This window comes from Haliotis rufescens, unplaced genomic scaffold (assembly GCF_023055435.1).
Source record: "Haliotis rufescens isolate VD_foot unplaced genomic scaffold, xgHalRufe1.0.p SCAF_1, whole genome shotgun sequence".
Lineage (NCBI taxonomy): Eukaryota > Metazoa > Mollusca > Gastropoda > Lepetellida > Haliotidae > Haliotis > Haliotis rufescens.
Window position 1 is genome coordinate 4,325,462 of NW_025963779.1, and position 26,787 is coordinate 4,352,248.

General features: G+C 42.6%; 1 protein-coding gene across 3 annotated transcripts; it reads right to left on the bottom strand.

Moving 5' to 3' along the window:
* Positions 1-51: 51 nt before the first annotated feature.
* LOC124150109 (sacsin-like) lies at positions 52-26,414 on the bottom strand. 3 transcript variants are annotated; one of them, XM_048397762.1, is made up of 7 exons: positions 26,336-26,414; positions 24,895-24,970; positions 23,782-23,882; positions 5,273-5,398; positions 4,806-4,950; positions 2,865-4,385; positions 52-2,371 (listed from the first exon to the last, which is right to left on the bottom strand). In XM_048397762.1, exons 2-7 carry the CDS (start codon positions 24,917-24,919, stop codon positions 63-65), a joined length of 4,227 nt encoding a protein of 1,408 aa, XP_048253719.1. In that variant the 5' UTR covers positions 24,920-24,970; positions 26,336-26,414; the 3' UTR covers positions 52-62. The 3 variants fall into 3 exon arrangements, with proteins under 3 accessions (XP_048253719.1, XP_048253758.1, XP_048253779.1); XM_048397801.1 differs by lacking the exon at positions 26,336-26,414 and adding an exon at positions 25,961-26,181; XM_048397822.1 differs by lacking the exons at positions 23,782-23,882; positions 24,895-24,970; positions 26,336-26,414 and adding an exon at positions 23,641-23,762.
* Between the last annotated feature and the right edge of the window lie 373 nt (positions 26,415-26,787).

Consider the following 26,787-nt stretch of genomic DNA (forward strand, 5'->3'; position numbering starts at 1 on the left):
TTCTTAAAGTCTGTGTCCTTAAAGGTAGCATTGTTAAAAGACCAGAGTGCAGGCCCTTATTATTAAGCCATTTCACTTTTGATCAGAGACGATCTTGCATCCCAATTTTGTCGCTCATCATACAGAAAACATACTTCAGTGGCACCAGCATCATCTGCGTTTTGAATCATTTCTTTTGGAATGGACAACCCATCAACATATGCATGAAGTAAAGAGTTCAGTCGTCTAGTTAATGATTCTGACTGATGATAATCATAATCTCTATCATCCAAGATATTTACTCCAAGCATTTGTGCAGTATTTTTGGAAATAGATTTATGAAGAAAGTGAACACCAGCCCCTTCATCCTCTGACTCTGTCTCCTCATTCAGCCAGTCACTGTATGTACATTCTTCAACATGCAATAGAGTCAGACACGAGTTGTCCCCTTGTTGGATTGGAAGAAAAATAGTTGCGGGCTTCTCTTGTTCTTCTGACAACCTGTTGACAATTTGTAGAACAAGTTGTGAATCTTTCTGAACTTCTGATTGTCTGGAGGAATTGTCTTTTCTAAAAGCACTCCCTTCTCTGTATGTGTCATGTTTCGATTTGATTGTTTCAAGCACCCCTGCAAGTAACTGAGGTGCAAGTTCCTGGTGACACCCAAGTGTCAACATCAAACTGCCCCAATGATGAAATACAGATGGAAGAGCAAATAGGTAAGGTTTTAAATCCATGTCTTTAGTCATCTGATCTATGAATACAGATGACGGATGCTGAAACCTTTCATCTATTCCTACCCATACAGAGGGGAATTCACTAAGCAGTTGGATGTGTTCCTTGGACAAGCTCACTGATGACAAATGCTTGTAGACATTGTTCAGCAGGGTCATGTACAGGTGGTGTGCCTGACTATAGTATGATGCTGAGAGATTCCGTAAATGTTTAATGACAGAGGTAACTGGAGGAGGAACATCCAACCCAAATAATACTTCCAATGGTTCTGGCATTTCTTCAGCTACACTCATGGTAGATCCGACTACGTGCAGGTATTTAGAACTACAAACAATGTTTGATGTTCCAAGCATTGTCATTTCTCCCGGAAACTGAAGTCGACCTGGATAGAAATCTGGCTTCTGTGAAATACATGGGATGCACTGAAGACCCTGTATGTTAGTTAGAGAATCTGGGTCAAAGTTCTTTTCATGATGAGTGAGAAACAAAACAAGACCCCTTGCTTTCAACAATGCGTCCTCTTTACTGGAAGCATTCAAACTTTGTATAATGTTTGCTGTTGTTACAAGTTCTGCAGCTGTCACCTCTTCTTCCCTTCGTAACCCCAACAGCGTCAGACCTTCCTTCAGCTGCCTGGTTCTGACATGTCTTGAGTGGGGGAATTTGTCCTCACCTATGAATAGCTGTGTCAAAAGAGATGATGCAGGGTCAAACAGCTGGCATGCTTGGAACGTTGTTGATCCTTTCTCAGATGAAAGAAATTTCACTCCACATGCTAGGTTTGCAACTTCATCATTTTCAAGCAGATAAGGGCAAGACAATACCAAGAACTCCATGAGCATAAGAAGATCCCTATCAGCCATTCCAATGGGATTTCCTTCAATGATGCTTTGTAAAGTGAGTATGACTGCTGCATCCAGTTTTATTTGCGATGCCCCTAGAGACACAGCTAGCGACCTTACAGCTTTGGGGGTAGACACTAGATAGACCTCAGAGTAAGGGATTGGAAATGGGGGTTCCAAAACAGGTGCCAGAATGCCCACATCTTCTAAACACTTTGACGACCCATCAGTTGCCATGAACATTTGAAGACTCCTTAAAATACCCTTTGACTTTGTGAAGTCTGTTGTACTTTCTCCCAAAAAACAAGTTAAGCTGTTTCTTTCCTCATGTGTTGCCTCTGTGTTGAATTGATTGATCTTTGTCTGTATATTGTCATTCTCTGACACAGCATCTAGTACTTTCATGACACCACTATGGGTTGGGTACTGTATTATCACTCCAAGAATATTCTTGGGTGTAATGTCTGAAATGCTTTTTAACACTACAACACCAAGCCTCCTCAGACAATCAGCCATGTGCTTAGGGAGTGAACTCACGCCATCTACCATCTCAACAATAAGTGGCTTTTGTAGTTCATGTAGACGTGTTTTTCCTTGCTCTTGTAATTCTGGAATAAGAGGCAGTGACCCAAACATACCACCAAGCTGATCACAGGAATAGCTCTTGTCGATGTAAGTCCACATTGTCCTCAACCAAGTGTCATCAACAGGTAGATGTAGATATTTGGGGTTGTTTTCACCGAAATGTTGTGCAACACATCTCTGCAGAAGACTTGGAAATACGTCACTGGTTATCAGGCCCACCTTGAGAAGATCTGGAAATCAATATGAAATGCAATTAAATACTCCAATATTACCAAATGGGCACATGAAAAAGTATTTCACTGAAATTCAAACTAATTCGAATCTAGCAAACACATTGAACAATTGTGCAAAGTCAAAAGTTGATTCTGAATCTGTTATGTTTAGTTGTGATAATTCAAACACTGATCGGTTCAGAATTGTTTAGTTCATAAAGGCCTTGAGTTTGTATTTATTTCAGGCCGACACAATTTTATAGATGTCATGTATGGCATTAAAACGTTCTCTCTGTGTGTTATAAGTAGTTTGAACTTGGTCATGAACATTGAACTGCCCCGAGGGTAATGTGAAATTTGTATAACATCATTCAGAGGCTTGCCTGAATATTCTCTGTTCATGCACCGATTATGATACATTATTATTGTTCATATGGTGCTGTCATCTGAGTTTTTCTATGATTCTCTTTAATAAGTTTTGATTTAACATTAGAATATTTGCATTATCTACCTCGATTCTGTTCACTTTGTAAGACTTGGCCAAGTTCAGGTGATGCCACAGTGTCCACTAGGATGGATTCAAGGCCAGGAAACAAAACCTCTGAATCAATAACATCCGTCCAAATGTATACATGTCCCTTTCCAATTTCTGTGAAACATCCATCCATTGTAGGCAAAAGGTGTAATCCACGTAAGAAGGCTACACATCCACCGGATAATAAATACTTCAGCAAAATCCTCTTTTTGGGCGGAGATAGACATCTTATGTAACAGTCATTTGATGTCAGAAGTGAGCAGACATGTTCACTAGAAACCATTGTTAAGGATGTGTTCAATATTTCTTCCAACAATGCCAAAACATATCCAGGCAAATCAACAATGTTTTGATTACACCAAAGATAAATATCCTTGACAACTGCTTTGACATCAGTAGCCAGGCTGGAATCAAGCACAGTGGCACATTCGGCTGTTATCCAACATCCACCAGCATTTTCTGTGAAAAAGATTGGAATGTTTTGCAGTTCTCTTAAAACTCCATCCACCATTGGTTTCCAATGTACACTGACATTTTCTTGACTTGGAACCAAGGAATACACCTGCTGTATCAGGTCATCTGGATTCTGTTCCTGTTGAGAATGCTGAATCAGCTCGTTTAGAATATTACAATAAACCTCTGGTAGCACTTCACTCACAAGACACTTGTTCCACTCAATATCCTTGTCTGTATGAGACTGATTCTGTAGCTGATCTGCTGTTGGCCATTTGATATGCCTTCGATTCTGACTTAAGGCAAAGCAGCCATTTACATGAACCTGCAGACCTGTGGGACTGTGACTCTCCATGGGAAGAGGGAGGAAACAGAACACATGACCTTCACATTTCTTACCAAGAGGAACAGCCAGGCCCACACGCGGACACCGTGACATTTCCTTGCAGAGTCTTTGTAGTCTTTCAGACATATCTCTGGCTTTGAACACATTGAGAATTACCCATTCCTGGCTTAATTTTTGTGACTTTATGAAATCTTCAGTTTCTATCTCAACATTAAGTCTGTTTTCAATGGAAGGGCATGTCAATTCACAGTCAATGCGTTTCACTTTTGAGGCAAAATCCATCCTTTGACGTTTAACAGATGCTAAACAGCTTTTGGAAAGCTGTACACAGAAAATCACCTCTTCCGTAGCTGCATGCTTCTGGAATAATTGAACTTTGTGTATGGAATTGAGAAAAAGTAGTGTAACTGGCGCCTCCGATCTCAACGCCTGAAATAGGTCCATTACACTCTCTTCTGTATATATATTTCCAGAAAGTTGTGATGTTTGAACCCTCAGAGGAAACCAAAATAGAGTTCCGTCATAACCAGCTGTCAAACACTCGTCTGAGAACCCAAATGTACCACTCAGGACCTGACTTAAAATATCTTTCACTCTATCTGTTAGATTCCTTAACTTTTTGGCGAAACACACTTTATGTGCTACTTCTTCTGGATTGAAGAAAAGGATGTGGTCACCGCTGATGATACATGGATAATCTGAAATATATAGCAAAATGTTTAAAAGGATGATTCATTTGTATTAATCATGCATGGCTATGGCCTTTATGATGGAGGATTGATCCCACTAGCAGCTGACTGTGTCCGGAAAGAGTGTTACTACCAAGTGCACTATTTGGGGTCAACAAATGATGACGATGTCGAATTGTCCTTTATCCTTGGTGGACATATTGACCATCTAACCTTCAATATGTTGAAGGAATGAACGTTAATACTCTCGAAATATCTCTACAAATGGGGGACATCACTTTTCACCACATTATGTATTGTAATTCTATTCATGTGAATATGTTTCTGGGTTGTAACTCCTAGAAAGGAATTTCTAAACTAGGGAATAGAAATATTATAAACAGGCTGCTTTGGAAATGTGCATTTGCGATTTGCAAGTTTAGTACTAACCTGTAATATGGAATACAGATTTGAAACCAAGTCCGAATTGTCCTATATTCTGTGACTCATTCTTGAGGCTAGTATGCAACATTCTGATACCTGCCCAATCCTTCTTCCTGAATAAAGCATCATTGAAGACACACAACGCAGGACCCTGCCAAAGAATGGATCAATTTATTTGAAAGTTTGATGAAGTCATTTACACCTATTGGTAACACTGAACATGTTGTCCTCGGGACACACAAATAAATAAGAACACACAACCCTTAATTAGACCATTTCTCCCATTGTATTTAGTTATGGTTAAAGACTAAAATCCAACATTACAATTGACATGGTAAAACCAAGACTGGCAAGAAGAGATATTTACATAAGCAATTTTATTCTGGTTGTTGCTATTTACACATTTCTACCTCAAACCCGATTTAAACACTAACTGAGAACATTGCCTGCCAATGTGATATAAGCATATGTACCTGCAAAGATTTAAGAAAAGTGTTCTGTTTCAATTCCTGGGGATCTATTTCAGGACGAATATTCCTTCCATCAAACATGATGTTGACAACTTCGGCTCCAGCATCTTCAGCATTCTGTATCAGCTCCTGCAAAGAGTTATATTATACCGTTATTATGTTATCATAGTTATATAATATTATCATAGCTACAGCAGCAATATATATCTCATTATAAGAACTGATGAGCACTGCCAGCTAATGTCTCCATTTTCCCCTGAAACTAATTAAATGTCTAAGATTATCAAGACTTATGTTAGGTATCTGTCTTACACAGACTTTTTTTGAGTACTTTCCGATCACACGCCTTAAGTATCTGCGATCGTCTTGGTTCTGGTTTAACAAAGACTTACTGTGAGTATCTGCACATCACCTAGGCACAGGTCCAACACTGACTCACCTTGAGTGTCTCCCCATCACCTGGGTAATGGTCTAACACTAATGCATGATAATGTGTCCAACATTTGGGAACTGGTACAACATGGGTTATCTGCCCATCACCTAGGTACAGGTCCAACACTCACCTTGAGTGTCTCCCCATCACCTGGGTAATGGTCTAACACTAACTCAAGATAATGTGTCCAACATTTGGGACCTGGTACAACATGGGTTTTCTGCCCATCACCTAGGTACAGGTCCAACATAGACTCACCTAGAGTATCCTTACCTGATTTATAATAGATTTACCTTGAGTATTTCCCCATCACCAAGGTCGAACACAATATCATGATAATGTGTCCAACAGGTGAGTACTGGTCCAACATCGACTCTCGCTGAATATCTCCCCAACAATTGGGTACTGATCGAACATGTGGGTACTGGTCCAACATAGACTCACATTGAGTATCTCCCCAACAATTAGGTACTGATCCAACATGTTGGTAATGGTCCAACAAAGACTCACATTGAGTATCTCCCTACCAATTGGGTACTGATCCAACATGTGCGTACTGCTCCAACAAAGACTCACATTGAGTATCTCCCCAACTATTGGGTACTGATCCAACATGTGGGTACTGCTCCCAACATAGACTCACATTGAGTATCTTCCCAACAATTCCGTACTGATCCAACATGTGGGTACTGCTCCAACAAAGACTCACATGGAGTAGCTCCCCAGCAATTGGGTACTCAACCAACATGTGCGTTTGTCCAACATAGCTACACATTGTGCATCTCCCTAGCAATTAGATACTGATCCAAGACTTGAGTACTGGTCCAACATAGGCTCACATTGAGTGTCTCCCCAACAATTGGGTATTGATCCAAAACGTGGGTACTGGTCCAACAAAGACTCACATTGAGTGTCTCTCCAACTATTGGGTACTGATCCAACATGTGGGTACTGCTCCCAACATAGACTCACATTGAGTATCTCCCCAACAATTGGGTACTGATCCAACATGTGCGTACTGCTCCAACAAAGACTCACATTGAATAGCTCCCCATCAATTAGGTACTCATCCAACATGTGCGTTTCGTCCAACATAGCTTCACATTGTGCATCTCCCTAGCAATTAGATACTGATCCAAGACTTGGGTACAGGTCCAACATAGACTCACATTGAGTATCTCCTCAACAATTGGGTATTGATCCAAAACGTGGGTACTGCTCCAACAAAGACTCACATTGAGTATCTTCCCAACACTTGAGTACTGATCAAACGCGTGGGTACTGGACCAACATAGACTCACATTGAGTATCTCATCAACAATTTGGTACTGATACAACACGTGGATACTGGTCCAACATAGACTCACATTGAATATCTCCCAAACAATTGGGTACTGATCTAACTCGTTGATATCAATATAGCCTCACACTGAGTATCTTCCCAACAACTGGGTACTTATCCAACATGTGGGTACTGCTCCAACATATTCTCACATTGAGTATCTCCCCAACAAATGGGAACTGATCCAACACGCTGGTACTGGACCAACATAGACTCACATTGAATATCTCCCAAACAATTGGGTACTGATCAAACACATGGGTACTGGTCCAACAAGGACTCACATTGAGTTTCTCCCAATCAACTGGGTACCGATCCAACATGTGGGTACTGCTCCAACATAGACTCACATTGAGTATCTTCCCAACAATTAAGTACTCATCAAACACGTGGGTTATGGTCCAACCTAGACTCACATTGAGCATCTCATCAACAATTTGGTACTGATACAACACGTGGATACTGGTACAACAAAGACTCACATTGAATATCTCCCCAACAATTGGGTACTGATCCAACATGTGGGTACTGCTCCAACATAGTCTCACATTGAGTATCTCCCCAACAAATGGGTACTGTTCCAACACGCTGGTACTGGACCAACATTGACTCACATTGAGCATCTCCCCAACACTTAGGTACTGATCCAGCAAGTGGGTTATGGTCCAACATAGACTCACATTGAGTATATCCCCAACAAATGGGTACTGATCCAACACGCTGGTACTGGACCAACTTAGACTCACACTGAATATCTTCCCAACAACTAAGTACTGATCAAATACGTCGGTACTGGTCCAACATAGACTCACATTGAGTATCTCAACAACAATCTGGTACTAATACAACACGTGGGTTATGGTCCAACATAGATTCACATTGAGTATCTCCACTACAATTGGGTACTGATCCAAAACCTGGGTGCTGGTCCAACATAGACTCACATTCAGTATCTCCCCAACAATTGGGTACTGATCCAATACGCTGGTACAGGTCCAACATACACTCATATTGAGTATCTCCCCAATAGGTGGGTTCTGATCCAGCAAGTGGGTACTGGTCCAACATAGACTCGCATTGAGTATCTACCCAACAATTGGGTACTGATCCAACACTTGCGTACTGGTCCAAAAAAGACCCACATTGAGTGTCTTTCAAACAATACGTGGGTTCTGATCCAGCAAGTGGGTACTGGTCCAACATAGACTCACATTGAGTGTCTTTCAAACAATTAGGTACAGATCAAACGAATGGGTTATGGTCCAACATAGACTCACATTGAGTATCTCCCCAACAGTTGGGTACTGGTCTAGCACGTGAGCACTGGACAAATATAGACTCACAATGAGTATCTCCCCATCAATTAACTACTGACCCAGCACTTTGGTAGTGGTCCAATATAGACTCATATTGAGTATCTCCCCAACAATTGGGTACTGATCCAAACCGGGGCTACTGGTCCAACACAGACCCACATTGAGTATCTTCCCAACAATTAAGTAATGATCAAAGACGTGGGTACTGGTCCAATGTAGCCTCACTATGAGTTTCTCCCCATCAACTGGGTACTGATCCAACACGTCGGTACTGGTCCAACATAGATTCACATTGAGTATCTTCCCAACAATTCAGTACTGATCAAAGACGTGGGTACTGGTCCAAAATAGACTCACCTTGAGTATCTCACCAACAATTGGGTACTAATACAACACGTGGGTACTGGTCCAACATAGATTCACATTGAGTGTCTTTCCATCAATTGGGTACTGATCCAACACATAAGTTCTCGTCCAACATAGACTCACATTGCGTTTCTCCCTATCAACTGGGTACTGATCCAACACGTGGGTGCTGGTCCAACATAGACTCACATTGCGTATCTCAACAACAATCTTGTACTAATACAACGTGTGGGTACTGGTCCAACATAGACTCACATTCAGTATCTCCCCAACAATTGGGTACTGATCCAACACGCTGGTACTGGTCCCACATACACTCATATTGAGTATCTCCCCAATAGGTGGGTTCTGATCCAGCAATTGGGTACTGGTCCATAATAGACTCACATTGAGTGTCTTTCAAACAATTGGGTACTGATCAAACGAATGGGTTATGGTCCAACATAGACTCACATTGAGTATCTCACCAACAGTTGGGTACCGATCTAACTCGTGGGTAGTGGTCGAACATTGACTCACATTGTGTATCTCCCAAACAATTGGGTACTGATCCAAAACGCTGGTACTGGACCAACATAGACTCACATTGAACATCTCCCCAACAATTAGGTACTGATCCAGCAAGTGGGTTATGGTCCAACATAGACTCACATTGAGTATCTCACCAATATTTTTGGTACTGATACAACATGTGGGTTCTAGTCTAACAAAGACTCACATTGAATATCTACCCAACAGTTGGGTACTGGTCCATAATAGACTCACATTGAGTGTCTTTCAAACAATTGGGTACTGATCAAACACGTGGGTACTGGTCCAACATAGACTCACATTGAGTTTCTCCCCATCAACTGGGTACTGATCCAACACGTGGGTGCTGGTCCAACATAGACTCACATTGAGTATCTCACCAACAATCTTGTACCAATACAACACGTGGGTACTGGTCCAACATAGACTCACATTCAGTATCTCCCCAACAATTGGGTACTGATCCAACACGCTGGTACTGGTCCCACATACACTCATATTGAGTAACTCCCCAAAAGGTGGGTTCTGATCCAGCAAGTGGGTACTGGTCCAACATAGACTCACATTGAGTATCTACCCAACAGTTGGGTACTGGTCCATAATAGACTCACATTGAGTGTCTTTCAAACAATTGGGTACTGATCAAACGAATGGGTTATGGTCCAACATAGACTCACATTGAGTATCTCACCAACAGTTGGGTACCCATCTAACTCGTGGGTAGTGATCGAACATTGACTCACATTGTGTATCTCCCCATCAGTTGGGTACTGATCCAACACGCTGGTACTGGACCAACATAGACTCACATTGAGCATTTCCCCAACAATTCAGTACTGATCAAAAACGTGGGTACTGGTCCAAAAAAGACTCACCTTGAGTATCTCACCAACAATTTGGTACTAATACAACACGTGGGTACGGGTCCAACATAGACTCACATTGAGTTTCTCCCCATCAACTGGGTACTGATCCAACACGTGGGTGCTGGTCCAACATAGACTCACATTGAGTATCTCACCAACAATCTTGTACTAATACAACACGTGGGTACTGGTCCAACATAGACTCACATTCAGTATCTCCCCAACAATTGGGTACTGATCCAACACGCTGGTACTGGTCCCACATACACTCATATTGAGTATCTCCCCAATAAGTGGGTTCTGATCCAGCAAGTGGGTACTGGTCCAACATAGACTCACATTGAGTGTCTTTCAAACAATTGGGTACTGATCAAACGAATGGGTTATGGTCCAACATAGACTCACATTGAGTATCTCCCCAACAGTTGGGTACTGGTCTAGCACGTGAACACTGGACAAATATAGACTCACAATGAGTATCTCCCCATCAATTAACTACTGATATAGCACTTTGGTAGAGGTCCAACATAGACTCATATTGAGTATCTCCCCAACAATTGGGTACTGATCCAAACCGGGGCTACTGGTCCAACACAGACCCACATTGAGTATCTTCCCAACAATTAAGTAATGATCAAAGACGTGGGTACTGCTCCAATGTAGCCTCACTATGAGTTTCTCCCCATCAACCGGGTACTGATCCAACACGTCGGTACTGGTCCAACATAGATTCACATTGAGTATCTTCCCGCCAATTCAGTACTGATCAAAGACGTGGGTACTGGTCCAAAATAGACTCACCTTGAGTATCTCACCAACAATTGGGTACTAATACAACACGTGGGTACTGGTCCAACATAGACTCACATTGAGTGTCTTTCCATCAATTGGGTACTTATCCAACACATAAGTTCTCGTCCAACATAGACTCACATTGCGTTTCTCCCTATCAACTGGGTACTGATCCAACACGTGGGTGCTGGTCCAACATAGACTCACATTGCGTATCTCCCCAACAATTGGGTACTGATCCAACACGCTGGTACTGGTCCAACATACACTCATATTGAGTATCTCCCCAATAGGTGGGTTCTGATCCAGCAATTGGGTACTGGTCCATAATAGACTCACACTGAGTGTCTTTCAAACAATTGGGTACTGATCAAACGAATGGGTTATGGTCCAACATAGACTCACATTGAGTATCTCACCAACAGTTGGGTACCGATCTAACTCGTGGGTAGTGGTCGAACATTGACTCACATTGTGTATCTCCCCATCAACTGGGTACTGATCCAACACGTGGGTGCTGGTCCAACATAGACTCACATTGAGTATCTCACCAACAATCTTGTACTAATACAACACGTGGGTACTGGTCCAACATAGACTCACATTCAGTATCTCCCCAATAAGTGGGTTCTGATCCAGCAAGTGGGTACTGGTCCAACATAGACTCACATTGAGTATCTACCCAACAGTTGGGTACTGGTCCATAATAGACTCACATTGAGTGTCTTTCAAACAATTGGGTACTGATCAAACGAATGGGTTATGGTCCAACATAGACTCACATTAAGTATCTCAGTAACAGTTGGGTACCGATCTAACTCGTGGATAGTGATCGAACATTGACTCACATTGTGTATCTCCCCATCAATTGGGTACTGATCCAACACGCTGGTACTGGACCAACATAGACTCACATTGAGCATCTCACCAACAATTCAGTACTGATCAAAGACGTGGGTACTGGTCCAAAATAGACTCACCTTGAGTATCTCACCAACAATTTGGTACTAATACAACACGTGGGTACTGGTCCAACATAGACTCACATTGAGTTTCTCCCCATCAACTGGGTACTGATCCAACACGTGGGTGCTGGTCCAACATAGACTCACATTGAGTATCTCACTAACAATCTTGTACTAATACAACACGTGGGTACTGGTCCAACATAGACTCACATTCAGTATCTCCCCAACAATTGGGTACTGATCCAACACGCTGGTACTGGTCCAGCTTACACTCATATTGAGTAACTCCCCAATAAGTGGGTTCTGATCCAGCAATTGGGTACTGGTCCAACATAGACTCACATTGAGTGTCTTTCAAACAATTGGGTACTGATCAAACGAATGGGTTATGGTCCAACATAGACTCACATTGAGTATCTCCCCAACAGTTGGGTACTGGTCTAGCACGTGAGCACTGGACAAATATAGACTCACAATGAGTATCTCCCCATCAATGAACCACTGATCCAGCACTTTGGTAGTGGTCCAATATAGACTAATATTGAGTATCTCCCCAACAATTGGGTACTGATCCAAACCGGGGCTACTGGTCCAACACAGACCCACATTGAGTATCTTCCCAACAATTAAGTAATGATCAAAGACGTGGGTACTGGTCCAATGTAGCCTCACTATGAGTTTCTCCCCATCAACTGGGTACTGATCCAACACGTCGGTACTGGTCCAACATAGATTCACATTGAGTATCTTCCAACAATTCAGTACTGATCAAAGACGTGGGTACTGGTCCAAAATAGACTCACCTTGAGTATCTCACCAACAATTGGGTACTAATACTACACGTGGGTACTGGTCCAACATAGATTCACATTGAGTGTCTTTCCATCAATTGGGTACTTATCCAACACATAAGTTCTCGTCCAACATAGACTCACATTGAGTTTCTCCCTATCAACTGGGTACTGATCCAACACGTGGGTGCTGGTCCAACATAGACTCACATTGCGTATCTCAACAACAATCTTGTACTAATACAACACGTGGGTACTGGTCCAACATAGACTCACATTCAGTATCTCCCCAACAATTGGGTACTGATCCAACACGCTGGTACTGGTCCCACATACACTCATATTGAGTATCTCCCAAATAGGTGGGTTCTGATCCAGCAATTGGGCACTGGTCCAACATAGACTCGCATTGAGTATCTACCCAACAATTGGGTACTGGTCCATAATAGACTCACATTGAGTGTCTTTCAAACAATTGGGTACTGATCAAACGAATGGGTTATGGTCCAACATAGACTCACATTGAGTATCTCACCAACAGTTGGGTACCGATCTAACTCGTGGGTAGTGGTCGAACATTGACTCACATTGTGTATCTCCAAATCAATTGGGTACTGATCCAAAACGCTGGTACTGGACCAACATAGACTCACATTGAGCATCTCCCCAACAATTAGGTACTGATCCAGCAAGTGGGTTATGGTCCAACATAGACTCACATTGAGTATCTCACCAATAATTTGGTACTGATACAACATGTGGGTACTAGTCTAACAAAGACTCACATTGAATATCTTCCCAACAACTAAGTACTGATCAAACACGTGGGTACTGGTCCAACATAGACTCACATTGAGTTTCTCCCCATCAACTGGGTACTGATCCAACACGTGGGTGCTGGTCCAACATAGACTCACATTGAGTATCTCACCAACAATCTTGTACTAATACAACACGTGGGTACTGGTCCAACATAGACTCACATTCAGTATCTCCCCAACAATTGGGTACTGATCCAACACGCTGGTACTGGTCCCACATACACTCATATTGAGTAACTCCCCAATAAGTTGGTTCTGATCCAGTAAGTGGGTACTGGTCCAACATAGACTCACATTGAGTGTCTTTCAAACAATTGGGTACTGATCAAACGAATGGGTTATGGTCCAACATAGAATCACATTGAGTATCTCCCCAACAGTTGGGTACTGGTCTAGCACGTGAGCACTGGACAAATGTAGACTCACAATGAGTATCTCCCCATCAATTAACTACTGATCCAGTACTTTGGTAGTGGTCCAAAATAGACTCATATTGAGTATCTCCCCAACAATTGGGTACTGATCCAAACCGGGGCTACTGGTCCAACACAGACCCACATTGAGTATCTTCCCAACAATTATGTAATAATCAAAGACGTGGGTACTGGTCCAATGTAGCCTCACTATGAGTTTCTCCCCATCAACTGGGTACTGATCCAACACGTCGGTACTGGTCCAACATAGATTCACATTGAGTATCTTCCCAACAATTCAGTACTGATCAAAGACGTGGGTACTGGTCCAAAATAGACTCAGCTTGAGTATCTCACCAACAATTGGGTACTAATACTACACGTGGGTACTGGTCCAACATAGATTCACATTGAGTGTCTTTCCAACAATTAAGTAATGATCAAAGACATGGGAACTGGTCCAATGTAGCCTCACTATGAGTTTCTCCCCATCAACTGGGTACTGATCCAACACGTGGGTACTGGTCCAACATAGATTCACATTGAGTATCTTCCCAACAATTCAGTACTGATCAAAGACGTGGGTACTGGTCCAAAATAGACTCACATTGAGTATCTCACCAGCAATTAGGTACTAATACAACACGTGGGTACTGGTCCAACATAGATTCACATTGAGTGTCTTTCCATCAATTGGGTACTTATCCAACACATAAGTTCTCGTCCAACATAGACTCACATTGAGTTTCTCCCTATCAACTGGGTACTGATCCAACACGTGGGTGCTGGTCCAACATAGACTCACATTGCGTATCTCAACAACAATCTTGTACTAATACAACACGTGGGTACTGGTCCAACATAGACTCACATTCAGTATCTCCCCAACAATTGGGTACTGATCCAACACGCTGGTACTGGTCCCACATACACTCATATTGAGTATCTCCCAAATAGGTGGGTTCTGATCCAGCAAGTGGGCACTGGTCCAACATAGACTCGCATTGAGTATCTACCCAACAATTGGGTACTGGTCCATAATAGACTCACATTGAGTGTCTTTCAAACAATTGGGTACTGATCAAACGTATGGGTTATGGTCCAACATAGACTCACATTGAGTATCTCACCAACAGTTGGGTACCGATCTAACTCGTGGGTAGTGGTCGAACATTGACTCACATTGTGTATCTCCCCATCAATTGGGTACTGATCCAAAACGCTGGTACTGGACCAACATAGACTCACATTGAGCATCTCCCCAACAATTAGGTACTGATCCAGCAAGTGGGTTATGGTCCAACATAGACTCACATTGAGTATCTCACCAATAATTTGGTACTGATACAACATGTGGGTACTAGTCTAACAAAGACTCACATTGAATATCTTCCCAACAACTAAGTACTGATCAAATACGTGGGTACTGGTCCAACATAGACTGACATTGAGTTTCTCCCCATCAACTGGGTACTGATCCAACACGTGGGTGCTGGTCCAACATAGACTCACATTGAGTATCTCACCAACAATCTTGTACTAATACAACACGTGGCTACTGGTCCAACATAGACTCACATTCAGTATCTCCCCAACAATTGGGTACTGATCCAACACGCTGGTACTGGTCCCACATACACTCATATTGAGTAACTCCCCAATAAGTTGGTTCTGATCCAGTAAGTGGGTACTGGTCCAACATAGACTCACATTGAGTGTCTTTCAAACAATTGGGTACTGATCAAACGAATGGGTTATGGTCCAACATAGACTCACATTGAGTATCTCCCCAACAGTTGGGTACTGGTCTAGCACGTGAGCACTGGACAAATATAGACTCACAATGAGTATCTCCCCATCAATTAACTACTGATCCAACACTTTGGTAGTGGTCCAACATAGACTCATATTGAGTATCTCCCCAACAATTGGGTACTGATCCAAACCGGGGCTACTGGTCCAACACAGACCCACATTGAGTATCTTCCCAACAATTAAGTAATGATCAAAGACGTGGGAACTGGTCCAATGTAGCCTCACTATGAGTTTCTCCCCATCAACTGGGTACTGATCCAACACGTCGGTACTGGTCCAACATAGATTCACATTGAGTATCTTCCCAACAATTCAGTACTGATCAAAGACGTGGGTACTGGTCCAAAATAGACTCACCTTGAGTATCTCACCAACAATTGGGTACTAATACAACACGTGGGTACTGGTCCAACATAGATTCACATTGAGTGTCTTTCCATCAATTGGGTACTTATCCAACACATAAGTTCTCGTCCAACATAGACTCACATTGAGTTTCTCCCTATCAACTGGGTACTGATCCAACACGTGGGTGCTGGTCCAACATAGACTCACATTGCGTATCTCAACAACAATCTTGTACTAATACAACACGTGGGTACTGGTCCAACATAGACTCACATTAAGTATCTCCACAACAATTGGGTACTGATCCAACACGCTGGTACTGGTCCCACATACACTCATATTGAGTATCTCCCCAATAGGTGGGTTCTGATCCAGCAATTGGGTACTGGTCCATAATAGACTCACATTGAGTGTCTTTCAAACAATTGGGTACTGATCAAACGAATGGGTTATGGTCCAACATAGACTCACATTGAGTATCTCACCAACAGTTGGGCACCGATCTAACTCGTGGGTAGTGGTCGAACATTGACTCACATTGTGTATCTCCCCATCAATTGGGTACTGATCCAAAATGCTGGTACTGGACCAACATAGACTCACATTGAGCATCTCACCAATAATTTGGTACTGATACAACATGTGGGTACTAGTCTAACAAAGACTCACATTGAATATCTCCCCAACAACTAAGTACTGATCAAACACGTGGGTACTGGTCCAACATAGACTCACATTGAGTTTCTCCCCATCAACTGGGTACTGATCCAACACGTGGGTGCTGGTCCAACATAGACTCACATTGAGTATCTCACCAACAATCTTGTACTAATACAACACGTGGGTACTGGTCCAACATAGACTCACATTCAGTATCTCCCAAATAGGTGGGTTCTGATCCAGCAAGTGGGTACTGGTCCAACATAGACTCACATTGAGTATCTACCCAACAGTTGGGTACTGGTCCATAATAGACTCACATTGAGTGTCTTTCAAACAATTGGGTACTGATCAAACGAATGGGTTATGGTCCAACATAGACTCACCTTAAGTATCTCACCAACAGTTGGGTACCGATCTAACTCGTGGATAGTGATCGAACATTGACTCACATTGTGTATCTCCCCATCAATTGGGTACTGATCCAAAACGCTGGTACTGGATCAACATAGACTCACATTGAGCATCTCCCCAACAATTCAGTACTGATCAAAGACGTGGGTACTGGTCCAAAATAGACTCACCTTGAGTATCTCACCAACAATTTCGTACTAATACAACACGTGGGTACTGGTCCAACATAGACTCACATTGAGTTTCTCCCCATCAACTGGGTACTGATCCAACACGTGGGTGCTGGTCCAACATAGACTCACATTGAGTATCTCACCAACAATCTTGTACTAATACAACACGTGGGTACTGGTCCAACATAGACTCACATTCAGTATCTCCCCAACAATTGGGTACTGATCCAACACGCTGGTACTGGTCCAGCTTACACTCATATTGAGTAACTCCCCAATAAGTGGGTTCTGATCCAGCAATTGGGTACTGGTCCAACATAGACTCACATTGAGTGTCTTTCAAACAATTGGGTACTGATCAAACGAATGGGTTATGCTCCAACATAGAATCACATTGAGTATCTCCCCAACAGTTGGGTACTGGTCTAGCAAGTGAGCACTGGACAAATGAAGACTCACAATGAGTATCTCCCCATCAATTAACTACTGATCCAGTACTTTGGTAGTGGTCCAAAATAGACTCATATTGAGTATCTCCCCAACAATTGGGTACTGATCCAAACCGGGGCTACTGGTCCAACACAGACCCACATTGAGTATCTTCCCAACAATTAAGTAATGATCAAAGACGTGGGTACTGGTCCAATGTAGCCTCACTATGAGTTTCTCCCCATCAACTGGGTACTGATCCAACACGTCGGTACTGGTCCAACATAGATTCACATTGAGTATCTTCCCAACAATTCAGTACTGATCAAAGACGTGGGTACTGGTCCAAAATAGACTCACCTTGAGTATCTCACCAACAATTGGGTACTAATACTACACGTGGGTACTGGTCCAACATAGATTCACATTGAGTGTCTTTCCAACAATTAAGTAATGATCAAAGACATGGGAACTGGTCCAATGTAGCCTCACTATGAGTTTCTCCCCATCAACTGGGTACTGATCCAACACGTGGGTACTGGTCCAACATAGATTCACATTGAGTATCTTCCAACAATTCAGTACTGATCAAAGACGTGGGTACTGGTCCAAAATAGACTCACCTTGAGTATCTCACCAACAATTAGGTACTAATACAACACGTGGGTACTGGTCCAACATAGATTCACATTGAGTGTCTTTCCATCAATTGGGTACTTATCCAACACATAAGTTCTCGTCCAACATAGACTCACATTGAGTTTCTCCCTATCAACTGGGTACTGATCCAACACGTGGGTGCTGGTCCAACATAGACTCACATTCAGTATCTCCCCAACAATTGGGTACTGATCCAACACGCTGGTACTGGTCCCACATACACTCATATTGAGTATCTCCCCAATAGGTGGGTTCTGATCCAGCAATTGGGTACTGGTCCATAATAGACTCACATTGAGTATCTCACCAACAGTTGGGTACCGATCTAACTCGTGGGTAGTGGTCGAACATTGACTCACATTGTGTATCTCCCCATCAATTGGGTACTGATCCAAAACGCTGGTACTGGACCAACATTGAGCATCTCACCAATAATTTGGTACTGATACAACATGTGGGTACTAGTCTAACAAAGACTCACATTGAATATCTTCCCAACAACTAAGTACTGATCAAACACGTGGGTACTGGTCCAACATAGACTCACATTGAGTTTCTCCCCATCAACTGGGTACTGATCCAACACGTGGGTGCTGGTCCAACATAGACTCACATTGAGTATCTCACCAACAATCTTGTACTAATACAACACGTGGGTACTGGTCCAACATAGACTCACATTCAGTATCTCCCCATCAATTGGGTACTGATCCAACACGCTGGTACTGGTCCCACATACACTCATATTGAGTATCTCCCCAATAGGTGGGTTCTGATCCAGCAAGTGGATACTGGTCAAACATAGACTCGCATTGAGTATCTACCCAACAATTGGGTACTGATCCAACACTTGAATACTGGTCAAAAAAAGACCAACATTGAGTGTCTTTCAAACAATTGGTTACTGATCAAACGAATGGGTTATGGTCCAACATAGACTCACATTGAGTATCTCACCAACAATTGCTTACCGATCCAACTCGTCGGTAGTGGTCGAACATTGACTCACATTGTGTATCTCCCCTTCAATTGGGTACTGATCTAGCACGTGAGCACTGGACAAATATAGACTCACAATGAGTATCTCCCCATCAATTAACTACTGATCCAGCACTTTGGTAGTGGTCCAACATAGACTAATATTGAGTATCCCCCCATCAATTGGGTACTGATCCAAGCCGTGGCTACTGGTCCAACACAGACCCACATTGAGTATCTTCCCAACAATTAAGTAATGATCAAAGACGTGGGTACTGGTCCAATATAGCCTCACTATGAGTTTCTCCACATCAACTGGGTACTGATCCAACACGTCGGTACTGGTCCAACATAGATTCACATTGAGTATCTTCCCAACAATTCAGTACTGATCAAAGACGTGGGTACTGGTCCAACATAGATTCACATTGAGTGTCTTCCCATCAATTGGATACTTATCCAACACATGGGTTCTCGTCCAACATAGACTCACATTGAGTTTCTCCCCATCAACTGGGTACTGATCCAACACGTGGGTGCTGGTCCAACATAGACTCACATTGCGTATCTCACCAACAATCTTGTACCAATACAACACGTGGGTACTGGTCCAACATAGACTCACATTCAGTATCTCCCCAACAATTGGGTACTGATCCAACACGCTGGTACTGGTCCCACATACACTCATATTAAGTATCTCCCCAATAGGTGGGTTCTGATCCAGCAAGTGGGTACTGGTCTAACATAGACTCGCATTGAGTATCTACCCAACAACTGGGTACTGGTCCATAATAGACTCACATTGAGTGTCTTTCAAACAATTGGGTACTGATCAAACGAATGGGATATGGTCCAACATAGACTCACATTGAGTATCTCCCCAACAGTTGGGTACCGATCTAACTCGTGGGTAGTGGTCGAACATTGACTCACATTGTGTATCTACCCAACAATTGGGTACTGATCTAGCACTTTGGTAGTGGTCCAACATAGACTAATATTGAGTATCTCCATAACAATTGGGTACTGATCAAACACGATAGCACTGGTCTCACATACACTCATATTGAGTATCTCTACAATAGGTGGCTTCTGATCCAACAAGTGGGTACTGGTCTAAGATAGACTCGCATTGAGTATCTCCCCAACAATTGGGAACTGATCAAACACGATAGCACTAGTCTCACATACTCTCATATTGAGTATCTCTACAATAGGTGGCTTCTGATCCAACAAGTGGGTACTGGTCTAAGATGGACTCGCATTGAGTATCTCCCCAACAATTGGGAACTGATCCAACACCGGAGTAATAGTCCAACATAGACTCACATTCAGTATCTCCACAACAATTGGGTACTGATCCAACACGCTGGTACTGGTCCCACATACACTCATATTGAGTATCTCACCAATAGGTGGGCACTGGTCAAGCACGTGCATACTGGTCCAACATAGACTCACATTGAGTATCTCACCAATAATTTGGTACTGATACAACATGTGGGTACTAGTCTAACAAAGACTCACATTGAATATCTTCCCAACAACAAAGTACTGATCAAACACGTGGGTACTGGTCCAACATAGACTCACATTGAGTTTCTCCCCATGAACTGGGTACTGATCCAACACGTGGGTGCTTGTCCAACATAGACTCACATTGAGTATCTCACCAACAATTGGGTACTGATCCAGCAAGTGGATACTGGTCCAACATAGACTCGCTTTTAGTATCTCAACAACAATTGGGAACTGATCCAACACGCTGGTACTGGTCCCACATACCCTCATATTGAGTATCTCCCCAACAGGTGTGTTCTGATCCAGCAAGTGGGTACTGGTCCAACACAGACTCACATGGAGTATCTCCCCAACAATTAGGTACTGATCCAACACTTGAGTACTGGTCCAAAATAGACACACATTGAGTGTTTTACAAACAATTGGGTACTGATCCAACACGTGGGTTATGGTCAAAATATAGACTCACATTGAGTTTATCCCCAACAATTTGGTACTGATCCAACACGCTGGTACTGGTCCCACATACACTCATATTGAGTATCTCCCAAATAGGTGGGTTCTGATCCAGCAAGTGGGTGCTGGTCCATCATAGCCTCACATTAAGTATCTCCACAACAATTGGGTACTGATCCAACACAAGGGTTCTGATCCAGCAAGTGGGTGCTGGTCCAACATAGACTCGCATTGAGTATCTCCCAAACAATTAGGTACTGATCCAACACTTGAGTACTGGTCAAAAATAGACTCACATTGAGTATCTCCAACAATTGGCTACCGATCCAACTCGTGGGTTGTGTCGAACATTGACTCACATTGTGTATCTCCCCATCAATTGGGTACTGATCTAGCACGTGAGCACTGGACAAATATAGACTCACAATGAGTATCTCCACAACAATTGGGTACTAATCCAACACGCTGGTACTGGTCCCACATACACTCATATTGAGTATCTCACCAATAGGTGGCTTCTGATCCAGCAAGTGGCTACTGGACCAACATAGCCTCACATTAAGTATCTCCACAACAATTGGAAACTGATCCAACACGTGGGTTATGGTCCAACATAGACTCATATTGAGTATCTCCCCAACAATTGGGTACTGATCCAACACGCTTATACTGGTCCCACATACACTCATATTGAGTATCTCCCCAATAGGTGGGTTCTGATCCAGCAAGTGGGTATTGGTCCAACATAGACTCAAATTGAGTGTCTTCCAAACAATTGGGTACTGATCCAACGCATGGGTTATGGTCCAACATAGACTCACATTGAGTATCTCCCCAACAATTGGGGACTAATCCAACGCATGGGTTATGGTCCAACATAGACTCACATTGAGTATCTCCACAACAATTGCGTACTGATCCAACACGCTGGTACTGGTCCCACATACACTCATATTGAATATCTACCCAATAAGTGGGTTCTGATTCAGCAAGTGGGTACTGGTCCAACATAGTCTCGCATTGAGTATCTCCACAACAATTGGGTACTGATCAAACGCATGGGTTATGGGCCAACATAGACTCACATTGAGTATCTCCCCAACAATTGGGGACTAATCCAACGCATGGGTTATGGTCCAACATAGACTCACATTGAGTATCTCCACAACAATTGCGTACTGATCCAACACGCTGGTACTGGTCCCACATACACTCATATTGAATATCTACCCAATAAGTGGGTTCTGATTCAGCAAGTGGGTACTGGTCCAACATAGTCTCGCATTGAGTATCTCCACAACAATTGGGTACTGATCAAACGCATGGGTTATGGCCCAACATAGACTCACATTGAGTATCTCCCCAACAATTGGGGACTAATCCAACGCATGGGTTATGGTCCAACATAGACTCACATTGAGTATCTCCACAACAATTGCGTACTGATCCAACGCATGGCTTATGGACCAACATAGACTCACATTGAGTATCTCCCCAACAATTGGGGACTAATCCAACGCATGGGTTATGGTCCAACATAGACTCACATTGAGTATCTCCACAACAATTGCGTACTGATCCAACGCATGGGTTATGGTCCAACATAGACTCATATTGAGTATCTCCCCAACAATTGGGGACTAATCCAACGCATGGGTTATGGTCCCACACAGACTCACATTGAGTATCTCCACAACAATTGCGTACTGATCCAACGCATGGGTTATGGTCCAACATAGACTCACATTGAGTATCTCCACAACAATTGCGTACTGATCCAACGCATGGGTTATGGTCCAACATAGACTCATATTGAGTATCTCCCCAACAATTGGGTACTGATCCAACACGCTGGTACTGGTCCAACATAGACTCACATTGAGTGTCTTCCAAACAATTGGGTACTGATCAAAAACGTGGGTACTGGTCTACATAGACTCACATTGAGTATCTCCCCATCAATTTGGTACAGATCCAACAAGTAGGTTCTGGTCCAACGTAGACTCACATTGAGTATCTAAAACAAAATGGGTACTGATCCAGGACGCTGGTACTGGTCCAATATAGACTCCCATGGGATTTCTCCCATCAATTAGGTACTGATCAAACGCGTGGCTACTCGTCCAACGTAGACTCACAATAAGTATCTCCCCAACAATTGGGTACTGATCCAACACGCTGGTACTTGTCCAACATAGACTAACATTGCATATCTAGATACTCCAACAGTTGGATACTGATCTAACACTTGGGTACTGGTCCAACGCTGACTTACCTTGAGTATCTGGCCATCATCTTGTCACTGGTCCAACGCTGACTTACCTTGAGTATCTGTCCATCATCTTGTCACTGGTCCAACGCTGACTTACCTTGAGTATCTGTCAATCATCAGGGTACTGGTCCAACGCTGACCTACCTTGAGTATCTGGCCATCATCAGGGTACTGGTCCAGAACGACCTGCAATTGCTTGACAAGGGTAGGCAGCTCCATACATGTGTAGCCATCATCGTCTGATTCTTTGTAAAAGAACGTCTTCTTAATAAAATACATATGTTACCCTTCCCCGTTTCGATCATTCGAGTGTTCGTATATATACTGAACCATAAAAGAAACGTCACCATGGATAGATATATGAGAAGCCCAATTTGTCCAAACACTGAAAACATACTTGGAGACATATTAAAAAGATTAAACCTGACAAAACTGATCATCAAGGTTGAAATTAAAGTGTCAAATGTTCTTAAAGTGAAACACAACACTAGTCTCTCAGAAAATGGCATCACAAGTCAGTATCTCGTGTGTCCGCCATGTGCATTGATGACTGCCGTGCAACGTCGATACATGGAATGGATGAGGCGGCCACTGCATGGTTCTGATGCCATTCTGCTGGGGGAAGTCTCTTGTTGCTCTCACACTATGGACATGGGCGTTATCATGCTGAATCTCGTGGCTGCGGCGACGTGCCAAATGAGGTATGGCGTGTGGTCTCAAGACTTTGTCCAGCTTGCAATCGGCCAAGAGCTTGGTGTCACTGATTTTTTGTCAATCTTGGCATGTGGTAGAAATTCAATAACGAACGAATGTTAACCGATCTGGGTGCATTTTTATAGGGCAAGAAATGGGGGAACGCATGTGCATTTCAATTTGCACAGAACTCACGTGTATCGGCTTACCATGGCCATTGCCGTGATGCGTTTAGGCGATTGGTTTTATTGTCATCTGCTTTGTTTTTTATCATCAAATTTCATTTTTCCGGACATGGTAATGTTAAATTTTAGAAACTTTGACAAAAAGTACCCACATATTTAAATGACAACTTTTCATGCAAATTTACTTGGGGTGACGTTTCTTTTGCAGTTCAGTATACATGCTACTGAGTACTTTCTTTTTCTTTTCTTTAGCCAAGTTGAATTATGTATATTGATGGTTGATGGTTATTATGCATACTTTATATTTTAAACAAGTAGACGATTTGAATACATTGATGTTTTTGAATCTTTTAATTTGCTTCAACTGATTGTAACTCACCAGCTGACTGTGTATCTTGGTCCATCTTGAGCTGAGTGTCACCAAAGTTTTATGCCGAACAATGTCCAGTGGCAACCTGAAACAGTAACAGAAATCGATTAGGTTCAGATGACAAAGGATCAGATAATTCATCTTGACCTGGGCTAAGCATACCCTCCAAAGTATGCAGTCTATACTCGGGTGCAACTCCTGATGACTCCTCAGTAGGAAACACAACTCTTAAAACAAGTTGATCCACACAAGTAACAGTCTGCATACGGTAGCGCTCAAGCTTAACCTAGGATTAATCTACTGTATTGGGTTACTGTTTTAAATTTGTCACTGTTATCTAAAAGAGATTACTCAACCCTGAGTCCTTCCTGCACTTTGCCAGCTTGATCAAAGTCCATATTACAGGATGGTAACGCCACACCACATCGTGTTATAGTGGTGACCGAGTTCCTGATTCGGCTGCGATTGAACATGCATGGGACGAGGTAGGGAGAAACAGCCATGGACCACCAGCAAATATACGGGAATTAGGACAGCACCTTCCAAGCAAGTGGCAGGCTATTCCCCATGGGTTTTGAAACGTCTAATTAACAACACGGACGGACGTATATACGTCTCTGGTTTACTGCAGTATAAATATCACTTTTCTCAACTTCAGAAAATGTTTTGACGCTGAAGTATGTAATATATCAGAAATCTTATAATTGCAATTTCTAGGCCTGTGGTTATCGATGTTGTTGAAATATGTAAGCCTAAGGAGAAGGACTAGCTAGTTGTCAACTTGTGCCGAATCTGTATTAGACGATACCTTAAAATTGTGTATGCAAAACATATTGTCAACGGTACCTGACAATGAGCCAACTTGACGTTGCTACATCAATGTCAGTTTGACACGCCTGGTGCTGCGTATATATTGCGTCACCATAGCAACATGCTTGGGACTTGCACTTCCAGCTGAACATGATATTTTTATCATGGTGTCGGTTTAGACAGACATATTTCTTGTTCTGCAAAGCCTAATAACACCACATCTAATCTGGTAAACAAGTTAATATCTAAAGATCTCCATACTCACATGTGCTCCCTACAGCTATTGACTGAACTGTGTACGTGACAGGGTATCTGTAGTCAAGTAATAAGGCCTTAGCGATGCCATATAGGGACAACAATGGATTCCAGGAAAAATGAGTCAGGGCGTTCATGGGTCATATATATATACCCGTTGATACATTGTAAACCATATTGTAGAGGACACAAATCTACAAATGGTGGATTTGTACATGTATGGTACAGAGGGTCAAATACAGTCAGTATTTGTTTTAGTTTGGAAACAAAAGGTTCTGTCATGATAGAACGTCGTTTTACAGAAAAAAAGTATAATTGCAAATGTTTAAAATATTGCTGTAAAACAATGTTACCATCATTCATTTACCAAGATAGACATACTCACGTTCACGTCCCAGCAAGATGTCTGCACTGCCTACAGAATATGGGGACCACACAAGGTATGCCTTTTCCATGAAGTAATAACTACGTCATATGCTAGCATGATAACAGTTGATAATGTTCCGTGAGTCACCTACTGATAAGATAACGAGTCTGTATAGTCACAGGCTATATGTCCTTATAGGGTAGTTATCGACATTTCGTGTTTGGAGGTGCATGACTAGGGTATGATGTAATCTGGACACATTCGTGACAAACTCGTGTTATTCAGGAACAAGCCGAATAGCGACTCGTGCCCCTGTTTGCGACTGAGTGAGTGAGTGAGTGAGTGAGTGAGTATGTGTTTACGCCGCTTTTAGCAATATTCCAGCAATATCACGGCGGGGGACACCAGAAATGGGCTTCACACATTGTACTCATGTCAGGAATCGAACCCGGGTTTTCGGCATGACGAAC

What these genes read in the sequence shown, in the direction of transcription:
- LOC124150109 (XM_048397762.1), bottom strand. Translation starts at nt 24,919, where the DNA reads ATGGACCAAGATACACAGTCAGCTG. An exon ending in CCAAGATACACAGTCAGCTG is followed by an intron (nt 23,883 to 24,894) that starts GTGAGTTACAAT and finishes TCTTTTACAAAG; the next exon opens with AATCAGACGATGATGGCTAC. An exon ending in ATGATGGCCAGATACTCAAG is followed by an intron (nt 5,399 to 23,781) that starts GTAGGTCAGCGT and finishes AACTCTTTGCAG; the next exon opens with GAGCTGATACAGAATGCTGA.